Source organism: Ixodes scapularis, unplaced genomic scaffold (assembly GCF_016920785.2).
Source record: "Ixodes scapularis isolate PalLabHiFi unplaced genomic scaffold, ASM1692078v2 PGA_scaffold8__174_contigs__length_109621045, whole genome shotgun sequence".
Lineage (NCBI taxonomy): Eukaryota > Metazoa > Arthropoda > Arachnida > Ixodida > Ixodidae > Ixodes > Ixodes scapularis.
In genome coordinates, this window is record NW_024609883.1 from 80,612,620 (window position 1) to 80,629,409 (window position 16,790).

General features: G+C 45.3%; 1 protein-coding gene across 4 annotated transcripts in view; it reads right to left on the reverse strand.

Moving 5' to 3' along the window:
- The window catches only part of LOC115317279 (inositol hexakisphosphate kinase 1), a 24,575-nt gene continuing 7,785 nt past the window's right edge, over positions 1 to 16,790 (reverse strand). For all 4 annotated transcript variants that reach the window (XM_029976902.4, XM_029976903.4, XM_029976900.3 and 1 more), the window contains exons 4-8: positions 16,289 to 16,433; positions 15,125 to 15,303; positions 8,277 to 8,452; positions 6,675 to 6,842; positions 1 to 3,295 (exon numbers count right to left, since the gene is read on the reverse strand). In XM_029976902.4, coding sequence (XP_029832762.2) covers positions 3,020 to 3,295; positions 6,675 to 6,842; positions 8,277 to 8,452; positions 15,125 to 15,303; positions 16,289 to 16,433 — 944 coding nt within the window. In that variant the 3' untranslated portion in view covers positions 1 to 3,019. The remainder of the gene's footprint in view (positions 3,296 to 6,674; positions 6,843 to 8,276; positions 8,453 to 15,124; positions 15,304 to 16,288; positions 16,434 to 16,790) is intronic.

Consider the following 16,790-nt stretch of genomic DNA (forward strand, 5'->3'; position numbering starts at 1 on the left):
TATAGCATTCAATATACCCGTGCATAAATACTTTATAGTCATTTAGAAAGTGTATGTACATGTTTAAAATACAACAAGCAACATGCATAAACTTCCTCCTTTTGATAACAACCTGAAAGAGAACAATTACTATACCCGTTTCCTACGATGTCGAGAAGAAAACCTAAAAGACGGTCGCGCAAGTTTCCACGGCTCGCCCGTCCGGGCAAGTTTGGCAACCCGTTGTCAACACCTACGGCAAGTCCAACCCAGCTACGATGCTAGTCGGTCAATGTTGTGCACTTTGCTGCTGAAGGCCTAGTATGTCAACAAACAGAAAACAGACTGACTGAATGTGCAGCAAGCTTTTAAGCAAAACAGGTGCATCACGGAACAAAGCCACGAAAGAGCCACACCAAGAAACGAAACCATAACCACCATTAACAATACCAAAAATGGCAGATACACAAATACAGCCTCCAGGGGTGACAGCTCCACCCCAGAAGACAAAGACCGTCACTCTGTCGGCCAGTAACAACTTCGGCCGCAGACGAGGTGGAAAGATCTCGTTTGCGGCAGGACAAAGGTTTGTGACCAAGGTGTCCAAGCACCCACTTCGCGTGGGTTTTACAATTAAAATCGGGCAACTTAAAGGGTCAGAAAACAAGTGTGTGTATGTGTGTGTGTGCTCACAACCTTGAGGCATGTCAACTGCTGGTGAATGTTACAATGAACACAATCTGAAGCTTCTGCACATAAACATCCCTAAGCCTATGGTCACGCCCAGGGGGTTCTGGACACAGCACCATGGCGCCATTATGTACACTCATCCGATAGCCGCAGTCGAGCGTTTTACTGTGGACTTCACGTCAACAGTGAGAACAACAAAACAAACAAGAGTAGAGATGCACCCTCTCGGGCTGCTCTCCTAAAGATGGAGTAGAACTACCGCACGGGAGGCGATATATAAATGGGGCTTTTGTTCAGGAGTTCAGGGACGCGCAGTACTAGAAGGAAAGGCTTCCCCACTGGCACAAGCAGACCAAAATAGGCAACCTAACATTAACAGTTGGGGCCAAATTCTAGGCCCCCGTGACGGACCCAAAATCCGCACAGAATTCATCTTGCGTGCTCCTTAGACGGGCACGAAAGAAAATATGAGAGTTCTGCTGTGGAAGTAGACACTCAGTGCCCACTGTGGACACTTAAATAAAATTGATAATTAGATGTACATACTATATTGCTTTCATTGTGTTGAACAACTAACGTCTCTATGTCGGTGACACGGCTGTCCTGTCACAGACGACGTCCCTGCACGTCAGCACGTGCACGCTTCCACTAACACCTTGCAAGTGAGTCCCCGCAAAGAGATATATGTTTCAACATAGAATTTGGCAAACTGGAACCAGCAGAATGTAACTGGAATTACTCCCAACATTATATGCATAATAATGAAGCTTCTCTAAAAACAAGAAGCATGCAATCCTCACAAAATAAGACATTCTTTTATCACAAACAAGCAACAGCTTTGTGAACGTTGAACAAAAATGATGAAAACCAATGACTGTTTACAAAGAGAACCGAGTATAGAGTCGAGTAGACCTAAAGACCCACACCAAAACGATTTCTCGGGACGTTCCCTCGAAGAAAGCCACCCGCTCCCTGTATGTCGCATTCAAAAAACAGACACCCAAAAACATGGTGGCACGTAAAAACAAGTACAAAAACCAACCGGCCCCATAAAAACACCTTAAAACGTTTTCTCCAGCCTTCGGATGCAATCACCGGAAGAAAGCCTCAACCTGCTTTAGTAACCCTTTGGTCAGCTGGCTTCCCTAGCAAGGAAAAGCGATTTAATCTGGTCACTCGTCGACGGGATTCATAATTTCACGCGACTTGCGCCAGACATGTACACTCCCTTCCAACACTAAACAAAGGGCACCAGTCACCGACGAAAAGAACAAGGGGTGGCAACACACACACACCTGGAACCACGTCATTGTGCCCCGAGAGTTTTTGTGAGATGACGAAGCAACGGCTTATGTCAACCTTTCCCAAAAGCAACTGGGTAGAACCGGACCCCCTTATCACCGGCTACATAGACTAGCGACTCGCACCCTTGCAAAAAAAAAATGCTGCTATAACCACCTTCTAAAACACAATGCTCGTAAATTGGCAGCACCCCAAAGAAAGCTGCAAACCCATCACCTAGAAAATGCCGTCTCTCCACAATCACATGCTAGGAATAAAGAGATCTTCATGCGATTCGACACCTAGCCAGAAATCTGGCACTCCTCACACTCAAATAGGGAGGTGCTATTTCACCCGATGGTATGAGCTCAAATAGTTTTTGTTAACCTACGCAAATTATGCTGTTTCATCATCCACACGCTCCATCAACCCGATCATTGGAAAGACTGATTTGCACCGGTCCACGAACCATCAGAGACAACACAGTAGTGTCTGTGCCAGGAAAACCTTTCTCTTTCCCAACACAGCTCTCAGAAAAATAGCATACTTATGTTGTTTCCACTGAGTTGTCCAGAATGAGTTGTCTGCCTGCACCCTGTCTCAGTAGAGCTTGTCCATAAATTATCCCACAATAGTTTGTCCTGTTCCAGTTTGTCTGACTCACATCTGTCCTGTTCGTCCCATTCCAGTGTTTTTACACAGTAAACCAATTGCTCCATTTTGTTCCACTCCAGTATTTCCCACTGCAGTGTCTCGTATCAATTTGTCTCACTCCAATTTCTCGTATCTCCCCTTGTCCCATTCAAATTTCCCAGTCTGTCTTGCATCAATCGGTCCCATTCCACATTGTCCAACTTCAGTGCCCCTCATATATTCCAGTTCGTCCCATATAACTTTCCCAATTTGTGACACCACCTTGCACCCGTCCCAGTTTTGCTCACTGGAGACCTATCACCTCAGTCCATACCATTGCAGTCTTTCCCACCATAGCCTGTCTCAGATTAATCTATCCCACCCCAGTTCCTTTCTCACCCCATATTCCGAGTTTGTGATGCCAGTTTGTACCACTTCAGTTGTCCTGCTTCAGCATCTGCAGCTGAGCGATGAGGCTCTTGAGGCCGAAGAGGTAGCCCTGATCAGGGCCTTGGTCCTTGGGGCTGTGGACCGAGTGCGCAAAGTCAATCATGCGCACGTCGACGGGAGACGAGGTTGAGGGTCGCTTGGTGAAGGGGCGCTCCGTAGGAGGACGGCTGCTTTCGTTGGAGTTTCCGTCTGTGTTTTTGCCCTCGTACAGGATTAGCAGAGAGCTCGTGTAGAAGCGGAACGATTCCAGCTGTTCCACGGCCTGCAAGGAGCCAGGAAGATGCTACAGAACTGACGTGTGCAACCCAAAGCTCAGTTACGTGGCAGTCGTTTCACGTGGACCCCCGTGGGAAACGGCGGCATCTGTTTTTTCGCAAGCTCGGTGGCACAGATTTGCTTTTTTGGTGTGGGGAGAAACCGGTGCTGCCAAACAGAAGTAAAATCTGGTAAACGGCGACTTTGTAATAAAAAAAAATACCCTGAAAAAAGAAAAAGATGCTGCAGAGTTTTACACAGGAAAAACTGTGAAACTGCAAAAATCTAGGTACTGTCGCCGACCGATTATTCGGACTTCGCTGGGACCGCAAAAAAGTCCGAATAATAGAGCAGTCCGAAAAATCAGCAGATTAAAAAACTTGACTTTAGTATTACTTGCAAGTGGCCTAAAAAAGCCGTAAATAGTGCCTTGTTTCAGGTTACGCCTGCGTGCCTTGTTTTAGGTTACGCCTCCGTTTCCGTTCACCAACTTTCTGTTAGCTTCAGAATCGCTGCCTTCTTTTCTAGCGTTATGGTCGAGTACTTTCTGCGCTTCTTAACTACAGATCGCGGCGGCAGAACAACATATGGGGCCATGACGTCCAAGCCAGCGTTTTCCGAACGAGATCAGAGGCGCAAATCCACGAGTGCAAAATGGCGACTGGCGACGCGAAGGAACGAAAAACAAAGCAAAATGATAATAATGATGATGATGATGACGTGCAGCTAAATGGGGAAAAAAAAGGGCTAGCAGAGCGTCACGTAGCGGTAGGACTCAGGAGTGCTCAAGTAGCGCCGGGAGCGCTGCCAAACCAAGCCAATCCATTTGCAGCCAACATAGAATTCAAAATGGCCGCTTCTCGATGCTGTTTTCCTCTGATCGCTTGCGACGATTTTGTTCGAATAATCAAACTTTCGGACTTCAAGCTGTCCGAAACATTGGTCGTGAATATATACTATTTCTATGGGGTAAGTCACGGTTCCGCCTTTAGGTCCAAAATATCGAACAAGTCCGAAATATCGGAGTCCGAAAAAACGGTCGGCGACTGTATAGGTACAAGTTTATTGAATGTTGTTTCGATATGGCAAATCCTGTTACTTCCGTCAAAAATATGATTTTAACAGAATTCTTCACTTTAGCCATCTGTGCAAAGGATAAACACCTCAAACTCATAAAAAAACAAGTTTTTCTTTTGTTTACACATACTGGTTTTCATGTTGCGTCAAGTTGGTGCTCTTATTTTAATTATAACGTCTCCCGGCTTTTGGAGTATTTTTGCATAAAAAGAAAGGTTAACGAAACACATTTGTCTGGCCCCCTTCATTCCCTATTTTTACCCTTGAATGGGTAAAAGCAGCAAAAAAGCCATTGCAACACATAGTGCAATTACCATATTTATTAAAAAAATAGGTTGATGTTTTTCTTTCCATGCTTTAAAATTGGCGGCCTACTAATAAACATGGCCAAAGAAGGCTGACCCCATAGAGCTAACCGATACGGTTCCTCACTTCAACCACTTCTACAAGCAGACTGATGAAAAGCGGCAAAAGCTTAATACAAGGGGCACATGAACGACCTTTCTGGAAGCTTGTACGATGACTTGGTTAGCGCACCTGACAAGTGAGTTTTAGCTAGGGTGACCCAGGCACAGCATAAATCTTCCAGGCTTCTAAAAATCCCCAAGGTTGACCTTATACCGTATTTACTCGCACAATGAACGCATCGCGTAATGAACGCACCCCCCAAGTCGGCTCTCAAAATTTCGACTTTTTTTTTCACTCGCGTAATAAACGCACCCCCAACTCCGATGTCAAAATGTTGACCCCCTCCCCCCACGCACGCGAAATGAACGCACTTTTCTATCCTGGTGCAGCGAGGTCGCGAAAGCATGGGCGAACGAAACGCCTTGCAAAAGGCGTTAAAAAAATTCGCAAAGGTCCAACGGAAGTAAGAAAACAAAAAACATGGAGAGGAGCTCTTTTCTTTTTTTTTTTGCACAGCGCAGTCTGGACTTTGGGTTCGCACGCCGCCGCGCGCAAGGAGGTAAGAAAGAGAAGCGCTCTAAGCGAAGGAAACAGCTTGCGAAAGGCGGCAAAAAGAAAAAAAGAAAACAGAACTAAAAGAAAACAAAAACAAAGAGAAGCTTTTTTTCTTCTTTTTTTTTTTGCACAGCGCAGTTTGGTTACGGGGAGTCGGGCGCCGCGCGCAAGGAGGTAAGAAAGAGGAGCGGAGAAGCCTTCTGAGCAAACGAAACAGCTTGCGAAAAGCGGCAAAAAGAAAAAAAAAAAAAAAAAAAAAAAACGGAACAAGAAAAAAAAAAAGGAGCTTTTTTTTTTTTTTTATATATATAGCGCAGTTTGGTTTTGGGGGGATCGTGCGTCGCGCGCCACGCGCAAGGAGTTAAGAAAGATAAGCGGAGAGCCCTCCCCTAAGCAAACAAAACAACTTGCGAAAGGCGGCAAAAAAAAAAAAAATCCAAGGTACTAAAAAAAAAAACATTTTTTTTTGTTTTTTGTTTTGCACAGCTTAGTTTGGTTACGGGGTCGGGCGCGGCGCGCAAAGAGATGAGAAGTTACTTCGATTTTTCAGGATAAAAGGTCTGTTCATTATGCGAGTAAATACGGAGGCAAAAAATTTTACTTCGCGTAATGAACGCCCCCCCTAACTTTGCATCGATTTTTCGGAAAAAAAAGTGCGTTCATTCTGCGAGTAAATACGGTATTCAAATATTTCAATGAAAAATTCCCCTTTTGGATGGGGGTCGATTCTGGAGAGGTGTCATGTCATGGACAGGCGTAACATCACAACCGAATTTGTCGTCAAACATGTTTGTAATGTCACGGACATTACACACAAGAGTTAACATCCTTTTCTTGCAAATTTTAGCGGGCACATTTTTTTACTAATTGTAGAGGGCTTCTGTTGGAGCCTCCAACAGACTCCAACTTCTGTTGAAGAGTCTTTTAATCCCAAAACACAACAGAACTGTATTTTCCATCCACGGGAATTTGGCGAGAACCTAAGCATTTTTTTTATTTATCTTGGAGATTTCCCTAGCTCAGGGTCAACCTACGATCGAAGTCAACCTATATTCGGGTAATTACGGTAGCAGTGCTTGTGGTGGGTAAAACACAATCGGCCTGAAAGCCTCGGAAGCAACGAAACAAAATCCAACACTGCAGCCAACAGCCAATTAGGAAAGACAGACATATAGCAGTCATGCCTCAGTAATATGAAAAACGTTAATTAGGATGCCACACCATATAGACAAAGTTTTTGGGGAAAAGTTGGAAGAATGGAAATGTTTGTATTAACGAGACTCGACCGCAGTGTACCCTACCATACTGGCACATGCGAAAGAAAGCAAACAGTGCATGGGTTGTACCTTGTAGAGTGCTTGGAGGCGCTCTATGAGGGGCAGGAGGATGTCGGAGCGGAAGCGGATGCCGTCGTGGAGGAAGTGGAAAAGGGTCTGCCTGAAACCCTCCACATTGAGAGAGCGACCAAAGTACTTGTTGTGGCACTTGTAGTAGCCCAGGTTCTGCTGGTACACCTGCACACAGACGGTGTTCCACACGCACCTCTCGGCGAGACGAAGACTGATGTCCAGTGAGCGACAGACGGTCACTAACGTCTGCCATTAGTTTGCTGCAGTTGCCGCTATTTGCCAGTTGACATTGCAGACAACGTATGAAAGACGGCACTAACCCTACAATAATGTGCATCTATAGGATTGTCTACGGCTCACGCACTGCGTCACGGAGCAACACCTTGCCACATGTCAAGTAATGAGCGTCCGGCACACTTCGTCGGCACTCTTCAAACTCTTCCGCCCAACAAAATATAAAATATGGCGTAGCGTGGCTTGCTGGAGCCATAGTTTTTTTACCATTTGCCAAGTAATGCTGATACGAAGTGTAAGTCACGTTAGACTCGAGTACACGGTCTACTACACTCTTGCTAGCGAGCCCAAAGCGGCCGCCTCGGCCCGAAAAAAGCCAGGTTTCACAAAGCAAACGTTTCTTTCCAATCGTTGGGCCCTTGTACCTCGCATTTTCGTAGCAACCTAGGCACGCATAGATGCCTCGTCAGGGGGGCCTTTAAAGGCATGGTGAACCAAAATTTGGACTTAACAAAGACAATGCAGGAGATGTAGGCGGGACGCTACAATCCCTACAGCACTACTCGTAAGGCGATATTTTGAATGGACGACCGTATTTTTGGAAGAAGAGGTCAAGATTGAACCAAGCCGATGAGGCGCGTGACGTAGAGATCTCGCTTCCTCTCCTCTTCGCTTCGCTCCCTCAAGGCGGCGAGGTGGAGAAGACGGGAGGGTTGGAAAAACACGACGTAAACATTTCTGTCAAATGCGCCTCCTCTTTTTGAAAAATATGATCATCTGTTCAAGATATCACTGTACGAGTGATGTTTTGGTGTTTGTAGCATCCCATGGCACGCCTTTGCCGTGTGTTTTGTGGAATCCAGATTTCGGTTCAGCATCCCTTTAAAGGGATACTGAACCGAAATTTGAATTTCGCAAAATAAGGCTCTATAAGCGTTGAACGGGACTTTACGAACTCCGAAACATTGCTCGTACATCGATATCTCAAACGGATGGCAGCACTTTTCGAAAAGAAGGGCGCCATCAAGCGAGGCCTCTGACATCACTGTCCTCCGGGAGAATTTGAGAGTGAGGGGGAGCGGCCTCGCTTCTCTCCTCCTCGCTTCGGTTCACCAGCTCGGCACGGGACGTAGTGAGGAGGAGAGGGAATAAGAATCGTGACGTGCCTTGCCTTGTCGGCCTCGTCGGCCGGGTTCAGTCGGGCGCTTCTTTTCTAAAAATATGGCGATCCGTTTGAGATATCGCTGTATGAGAGATGTTTTTGGGTTCTGCATCGTCCCGCCTATCTGTCCAGCCTTGTTTTGTGAGTTTGAAATTTCGGTTCAGTATCCCTTTAAGGGCGGCTTTGGGCGACTCATCTCGTACCTGCATGCCGCAAATTCGGAGGCCTAGGGGGCTGGACGTGGTGGAGGCCACCTTGGCGTCGAGGCTCTTGCGCTTCTCTTCGGAGGCGTCGTCTGTGTACTGCCTTGTGCCCATCTTCAGGTCCAAAATGCAGGGAAATGTGTAGCGGGCTGTCAGGTTCTCTAGCAGGATAAACTCTGCAGGGGGCGTGGGGGGAAAAAACCAAAAGCGAATGGGCATTAATTAGGACCATAAAATTGCAGTAGTACAGCTCTCTCTACAGAGGGTCCAATTTCCAGGAATAATAAAAAAGGTATCTTTTTCTTTTAATTTCAAAAATAAACTTTGTATTACCTAGCACCCAGTTTCTGCCAAAACGTTGTGCTAGCGGTCCGGACCAGGCGCTGAAGTTTCAGAGCTCGCCGTCGTCCAGTTTAAGAGTTACGAGAGATTTACAAAAATTTTAATCGAGGAAATGCCGCCCTCGAATGCATGGGGATGAGTAACGTCCCCTACCAGGAGCAGGCCCCATTTTTCCATTGAAAGTTTTAGAAAATCGCTCATAACTTACGGATAAGATGGCGGCTGGTTTCGGCAATTTGTCATTCGGAAATCTGCGGTGCTTAGCGACCCTCTCATACTTCAAGAGGTATCCGGGCGACGGAAACGCCTCCCACCAAAAAAAGGGTTCACAAAGTTTTGACTTATGTCAGTAAATCAAGTAGCTTGCACACTGTTTTTGATTAATTCAACATATTATTTTGGTGCCGTACAAAGAAATATGGTCAAAAATAAAATTAAGAAAATGGCTGACCAAATTTTACCAAATTTGCAAGAAAAAATAAAAAAAAAAAAGGTCTGGCAAGCGTTTGTCTTATTCAGACTTGTACTATAATCTGCTACAAGGAAATTACTTGCGATCCCTTACGTTTATCAGTAATTTTCTTAATGGAATAATTACACATTTGGTAGAGTAATTGTAAAGAATTTTCCTTACATACAGGGTGTCACAAAAGAAAATTTACACGGTCTTTTCTACCGCAAATATAAACTAGGCATCGCCGAACGCTCATTCTCCGCCCAAAGGTCGCGCTAGAGGTCACAACCAGATGCCAAAGTTTCAGCCCGATCCGATAACTTAATCAAAAGTTATAAGTGATTTTCTGAAAATTTCAATGGGAAAATGGCGGCCGACGAAGTTTTCGAACACATGGGGCTCTATGGCACCAGAAACGGAAAACGGGCAAAAATGGGCTTCATTTTCCCATTGAAATTTTCAGAAAATCACTTATAACTTTTTATTAAGATATCGGATCGGGCTGAAACTTTGGCGTCTGGTTGTGACCTCTAGCTCTACCTTTGGGCGGAGAATCAGCGTTCGGCGATGTCTAGTTTATTTTTGCGGCAAAAAAGACTGCGTAAATTTTCTTTTGTGACACCCTGTATTTATGTAACGGCTTCTTTGTAAACCCTTACATGTTCAGAAACCATCCCCTTTCCCTCCCCTCCCCTGAAAAAGAAAAGGTGTTCATACTGGCAAAGTTGACCGCAGTCACACGTATTGGCCAATGCAAAGAGGGACATGGCACTCTTTAGTTCCACAAAGTCTCTTTTTCCAGTGCCAAGCCCCTGAATATATTTTTTTTTTTTTCATTTCTGTTGACCCTAACAACAAATTAAGCAAATCCAAACCGGCCTTCCTAAAGAAGAAAAAAAAAAAAAGTGTGGGCAAGCTATCTTTGCTTTTTAAAGTCTTTTCGCTTTTCTTTGCGATCGAAGACGAGTAGAGGGGGACACAGAGGAATTGAAGCTCAAAGCAAACAATTATGCACAAACAAAAATTAACAATGTCATTCTCGGTTATAGTGACTACCACAATGAGTAAAGTAGGAAGTGACGCCACGAAAGTAACGGATTACTCTTTGACGTAACGTCGCCTACTTTCATGGAAGAGTAATTGTAACTGTAGTTAGTTACAACTTGGCATTGGGTAATTGTAAATGTAATTCCTTATTTTTCTTTTAGTAACATGTACAGGTCGGGGCTTTTGCCGCCATATGCTGTCCCTTCCCCCTCCTTTCCAACCCTCACTTTGTTTCATGAAGAACTGATTCAAGCCATACTCTGGGTCGACCTTCCGTGGCAGTAAAGAAAAAGCTAGAGGGGCGGAGCTAACGGCACTGTGTTGCTGCGCCAAGTAGTTCCGGACTCGCTTCGGTTTCAGTTTGGGTTTCAGCATGACAGACACACATTTGCAACAGTTGATCTCTTTGTGCGAGGGTCGCGGCTGGGGGTGCTGAACTGCGATTGCTGAGCACGCCAAGCTAGATCTGCGTCTCTTTACTCTTATTTCATTTCTTTCTAAGCACAAGCCAATGCTTTGATTGAATCACTTAGACCGACTTAGAAGATAAATTATACCATGCCCAATCTCCTCGAATTTTATTTGTTAGGCAGCATTGATTTAAGAAATGCTGTGAATTTCATCAGCACTACAATGCTTTGAGGTCGTTGTTACGTAAACCCTTTTGGGGCGAAAAAATCATAGCACGGGGGCGATATACCAAAATGGGAGCACACATGTGCTACGGGGCAAAATCAAATTTCACTTGGATCGCGTTCAGTTATCACTGGCCGTAAAGAGGGTCGGTGGCATACCACAGCTCAGAACATGTATAGCGAAAGCTCACGCTGCAGCAGTGTTGCGGAATGGGCACCCCTATTCCATTCTGATTCCATTCCGGGGAATTAGAGTTTTCGATAAATCCATTCCTTTCGATTCCTAGGAATGGGGACACTGGGCCCATTCCCACTCCTGGAATGGCTGAATCGTTCCATTCCATTCCTCTAATTCCTAAACGTTAAAAGTGTCACTTGACAGCTGCATTACGTTGCAGAGTTGGGCAGAAATACTCAAAAATGTATTTGGAAATACAAATACTGGGATAGATGAAAATAGTAGCTAAAATACAGATACTAAAATATATCTGTAAGAATGTATCGCAATACATATCGGAAATACATTTTAAAAAGAGGCAAAAAGTCTTTGGAAATACAAATACAAGAATACATGTTAGGGGGGGCAGAAATATAAATACTGATAATGCAATACATTTTTCAAATTTCTTTGAAATGCCAACTGAGATGAGGATTTAAGTTTGAAGAGGAAGTTTTTTTTTTTGGTAATGAAATTACTTTCCCGCAGGCTTGGCGCTTCGCCTTGAAGGTAGTGGTTCCGGACGAAGAGTCCTCAACGGGTTTAAAAAAACGTTCCACCAAGGATTGACCGCGGTCCCTTCCCTGGCATCCTGTCTGAGTGACCAGTGATGCGAAAAGACTTCGGCCTCTAAATAAATTCCATCAAAACATCACCACTTCCCTGTCCAAAAAAGGCGCCCCTGTCAGCACTGATCACATGACGTCACGGTGGGATGAACTAGTATTCTTGAATCTGTAAGTGTTGCCTTGAACATGAAACTTTACCCACGCTGCTGTATGAAAGGACAATACATACTTTCGTTGTAGGTGACCTCGTTAAAGACCATGCAAGCAGTTGCATTTGGAATTTTCAAGAAAAGTGGACTACCTGAAGCATTCTGAAGCACATGTCTTATCTTCTGTTACGGTTGAAAAATCAATACAGTGGCATTCTTGTAGTGGCGGTCCTTCCTGCCGACTCTCTGCCTCCAACGCATGAATGGCAGTCTTCAAGTTTCGCCTAGCATCATTCAAACAGAGACCTCACGGATTGCGACCTGAGATGGCCGGCACAGGTGCGAGCTCTCCAAGAAACAGCGCGCTCGAGACGAGTCGCAACTCGCAGGTGTACGAAGTCTGGGTCCACACAGCGAGGCCACGTCTGGCCTCCTTCCCGGATATTGGATCACCAGAGCAGCGGGTCACGTTCACGTCGGCTGATGACGTACCCTTGAGCCGTGCAATATTACAGGCACAGACGCATTCCGATATGTGTTGAACTTCACTGGTGAAAGGCACCACCGCCACCCCCCTCCCCCCCTCCCCCCCTGTTCTTTGCATTGACGCTTGTTTTTTGTATTGCATTTTTTCTTTTTTTTTTTGCGTATAAGTCTGTTAGGGCCTTACGCGGGTTTGCAGTCTCCCGCTCATTTTATTTCTGAACAACCGACTCCCTGTCTGGCTCGGTATAGCTAAACATAAAAAAAAAATAATAATAAAATATAAAGACCCTGGCCCCATTCCATTCCGGGCAAAAGGCATCTAATTCCATTCCCATTCCATTCGCCTGAACGTTGCCGCCATTCCATTCCCATTCCATTCCGGGGTCGCTAAAATGTGGAATGATTCCGGAATCATTCCAACTCCGGAGTGGCAACTCTGCAACACTGCGCTGCAGAACCCAGGGATCCGGTGCTCAATCCCCAACACTGCTCGCTCATGCTGGTGAGCTAGCTAACCAACCGGTATACAGAAAAGATGGTGAGTCAGTGTTCCTTCTGTCTCACTTGCGCGTGCACATTGCACACCACTTGATTGGCTTGTTTTGACAACTTCTGGTTAAGCACATAGAAGGCACTGACAATGCACCATGGTACTGACAATACCCAACGATGCACATGAGAAAGACGCCATGTTTGTTTCGCAGGGAACTAAAAAACCTACAGCGAATTTAAACCAAAAAAACAAACAAAAAACCAAAGGAGCTAACAAAGAAACGTCATAAGTTAGGCAGATCTTGACCAATATTATAGCAAGATTGTGAAATCAAAGCTAAAAGTAACAATTATATATTTTTTTAATTGGTTAAGTTACACCCAGCTCATATATTCAGCTGTGGAGTGAAATGGCATGCTTTGGCTCTGCAGCCTTAGCTGCATTGCCACAGAAAGTCGAACCCAGTATGGAGCTACCTTTGCTATTGATCTCAAGTCATCTTTCTCTACAGAAGAACCTTGTTATGTTTTTGAGGGGATTGCGGTAAAACAAAAACATTATGAACCAAGAAACTGCAACAACCAATAACAATCTTGGGAGCCTATAGATCAGACAAAAAGCAACCCAAAACCACAATTTTAATTTCCGTCAACGATTTCCGCTGCATCGGTGCAAGGTGGTGAAGCACGACTACAAACTTTAATGTACATGCTAGTGTACATGAGGTACTACATACTTCACCGTGTGCACCAGTGCAAAATGGTGAAACACGACAATGAACTTCACCTTGCGCATTGGTGCAAAGCAGTAAAGCATGACTACAAACTTCACCTTGTGCAACGGTGCAAAAGTGGTGAGGCACGACTCAAACTTCACCTTGCGCATCAGTGCAAAGTTGTGAAGCATGACTACAAACTTTAATGTGCATGTTAGTGCGGATGAGGTATTACATACTTCAATGTGTGCACCAGTGCAAAATGGTGAAGCACAACTACAAGCTTCCCCTTGCGCGCCAGTGCAAAGCGGTGAAGCACGACTACAAACTTCCCCTTGAGCATCGGTGCAAAGCTGTGAAGTATGACTACAAACTTCACCTTGTGCACAGAGTCGAGCAGTGAGCACGCCTTCAAACTTGAATGTGAATGCTAGTGCACATGAGGTACTGCATACTTCAACGTGTGCACCGGTGCAAAATGGTGAAGCACAACGACAAGCTTCCCCTTGCGCGCCGGTACAAAGCGGTGAAGCGCGACTACAAACTTCCCCTTGAGCGCCGGTGCAAAGCTGTGAAGTATGACTACAAACTTCACCTTGTGCACGAAGTTGAGCAGTGAGCATGCCTTCAAACTTGAATGTGAATACTAGTGCACACGAGGTACTGCATACTTCAACGTGTGCACCGGTGCAAAATGGTGAAGCACAACTACAAGCTTTCCCTTGCGCGCCGGTGCAAAGCGGTGAAGCACGACTATAAACTTCCCCTTGAGCATCGGTGCAGAGCTGTGAAGTATGACTACAAACTTCACCTTGTGCACGGAGCCGAGCAGTGAGCACGCCTTCAAACTTGAATGTGAATACTAGTGCACACGAGGTACTGCATACTTCAACGTGTACACCGGTGCAAAATGGTGAAGCACAACTACAAGCTTCCCCTTGCGCACCGGTGCAAAGCAGTGAAGCACGAGTACGAACTTCCTCTTGAGCATCGGTGCAAAGCTGTGAAGTATGACTACAAACTTCACCTTGTGCACGGAGCCGAGCACGCCTTCAAACTTGAATGTGAATACTAGTGCACACGAGGTACTGCATACTTCAACGTGTGCGCCGGTGCAAAATGGTGAAGCACAACTACAAGCTTCCCCTTGCGCACCGGTGCAAAGCAGTGAAGCACGACTACGAGCTTCACCTTGTGCGCCGGTGCAAAGCGGTGAAGCATAACTACAAAATTCAATGTGCATGCTAATGCAAAGCTGTGAAGCAAGACCACAAACTTCAATTTGCGTGCCAGTTTATAATGGGGAAGTATGACTACGAACTTAAACACAGTGCAGGAAGGCAAAGACGTGAGAAGTAGAGAAAGCGAAGGAAGAGGCAGCCGCAGCCGGGCGACTTGATTTGTTACATCAGCTGCATTTGGTGGCAGTATTTTGATACAACTGGGAAGGCAAAAAGTAAATTAATATACATGTCTCCTGGAGCTAAATGGGGTTAGGAATTGTGAACGCAACGACCAGGAAAACACATCAACCGAGATGTATCAATGAAGCTCTACCATATATATCTTGTCACTCACGGTCACTCATCCTGGCACTCTCACCTCCTCCCATCATTTTCCTTTCTCCCTTACCCTGCCCCTTAGAGAATCAGTTCATTCTTCCGGCAGTAACAACCCCTTATGTTCTTTTCCAGTCTATCAGTTTGCGGGGCAGGGCCCTATCTGCGGCGTCCTCGCTAACCTTTGGGGCTTCCAGACGACGAAAGGAACTTCTGGATCTGGTGGTTGTGGCAGCGCACGATCCACGGATTGTGGGTGGTGAAGCTGTCCTTCTTGCCGCCGTCGTGCTCCTCAAAGAGCTGAGCACTCTCCTTCAACACCGGTTCAATCTCGATACTGCCAGCCTTCTGCCAACGCATCCTGCAGCCACAAACACACTGGCATTCATCTCTAATCGAAAATCGAACCGAAATCGCTAAATTCAAACAAAGGAACTGGATGATCTGAGGCGAAAGGTGTCTGGACAACTGACAAGGTCCCAGACCAACTCATTATGCGTCCGTTTGTGAAGCATCCGACACACTACACAGACACAACATAAACATGATTATATTTTAGAATAACATGGAAAGCATTCCTTGTCCACAAAGTAATGCATTCAAACGGTCATGATACGCCGGCGTCCATCTTCCAATTGGTACCTACCTACAGTACTTCCTAGAAATTTGAAACTTTTTATGAAAAAGGCCAATCTAATTGCTGTCTTAATAGCCGATCACTGTGGTCTACATGAGGAACTTGTTAATGATAGTAGTGATTCAAATTAAGTACCACTCTGCCATTCCCACTTTTGCTTTTTAAAGGGAGGCAAGACAGAATTGCATACTATTACTAGACACATGCAGATGTTCCAAAGCTTCCAATATTGATTTGAATAGTAGTGAATCCTGTTCAAGCATCTCTTATCAACTGGTGAAATTAGAGGGTTGTGGAGGTTTTCTAATAGCATCCAGATATTTGCAGTGTGTTATTACAAGGTGTATTACCTTGAAGTAAACATTGTACATGATGGGGATAAACCGCTGTGTCCCGACGGGGCTATGTATTTTTGTCGTCCGCGTTTGCTGGGATTTTTATCCACATCATGTGCAACGTTTCCCAAATGGCCCAATTTACTACCTTGGCACAATCTAAGTAATCCATCTGTATTGGCTTACATCCACAGCAAATTACCTTAACCAAATCTATTTCAGTAGTATACTTGAACATGCCGGGTGCAAACTCTTTGCCCTGGTGCACATTGGTGAAAGCAAATCAAGCGCAACTTCCATCTAATGTGACATTCATAAACATGCAGGAACAGAGGCTGAAACCCTTAGAAGATCTCGAGGGAGCTCTTGCCAACCTGTATTTCCGGGCCCTTGTGAGGCTGTCTGTGCTCTTGATGGAGTGACTAGATGCACAGCCATTTTTGAGATGCTCGTACGATGAATGCGCTGTCAGAGTCAGGTAGCCATCGGGATCCTCTGATAGCGCCACTTCTACCACACCTGGTCGAGAGGAAAGACGTGGTTATGTGCAGGCTTAATGGCCGGCGTTCTTAAGGCGGTAAACAAAGAATGAATGCACCTCTTTTCAAAACCAGCATTGCAAATTATATGTGATGCCTGTTCCATGCCTTATGAATATGAACTACTGTCGAGACCGGTTATAAAGAAGTCAACGGAAATTAAAACTCACTTCGCTACATCAACTATTTCGCTATAACCGACTTCGGTTAATGAAGTGCAAAAGGGAATGGGAAATCGTGATCGCTTCGCTGTAGCCGCTATTTCGTTATAACCGACTTCGTTATAACCGGTCTCGACAGTATGTGTGCATTCCGGGCATTAGTTAACCCATTAAAA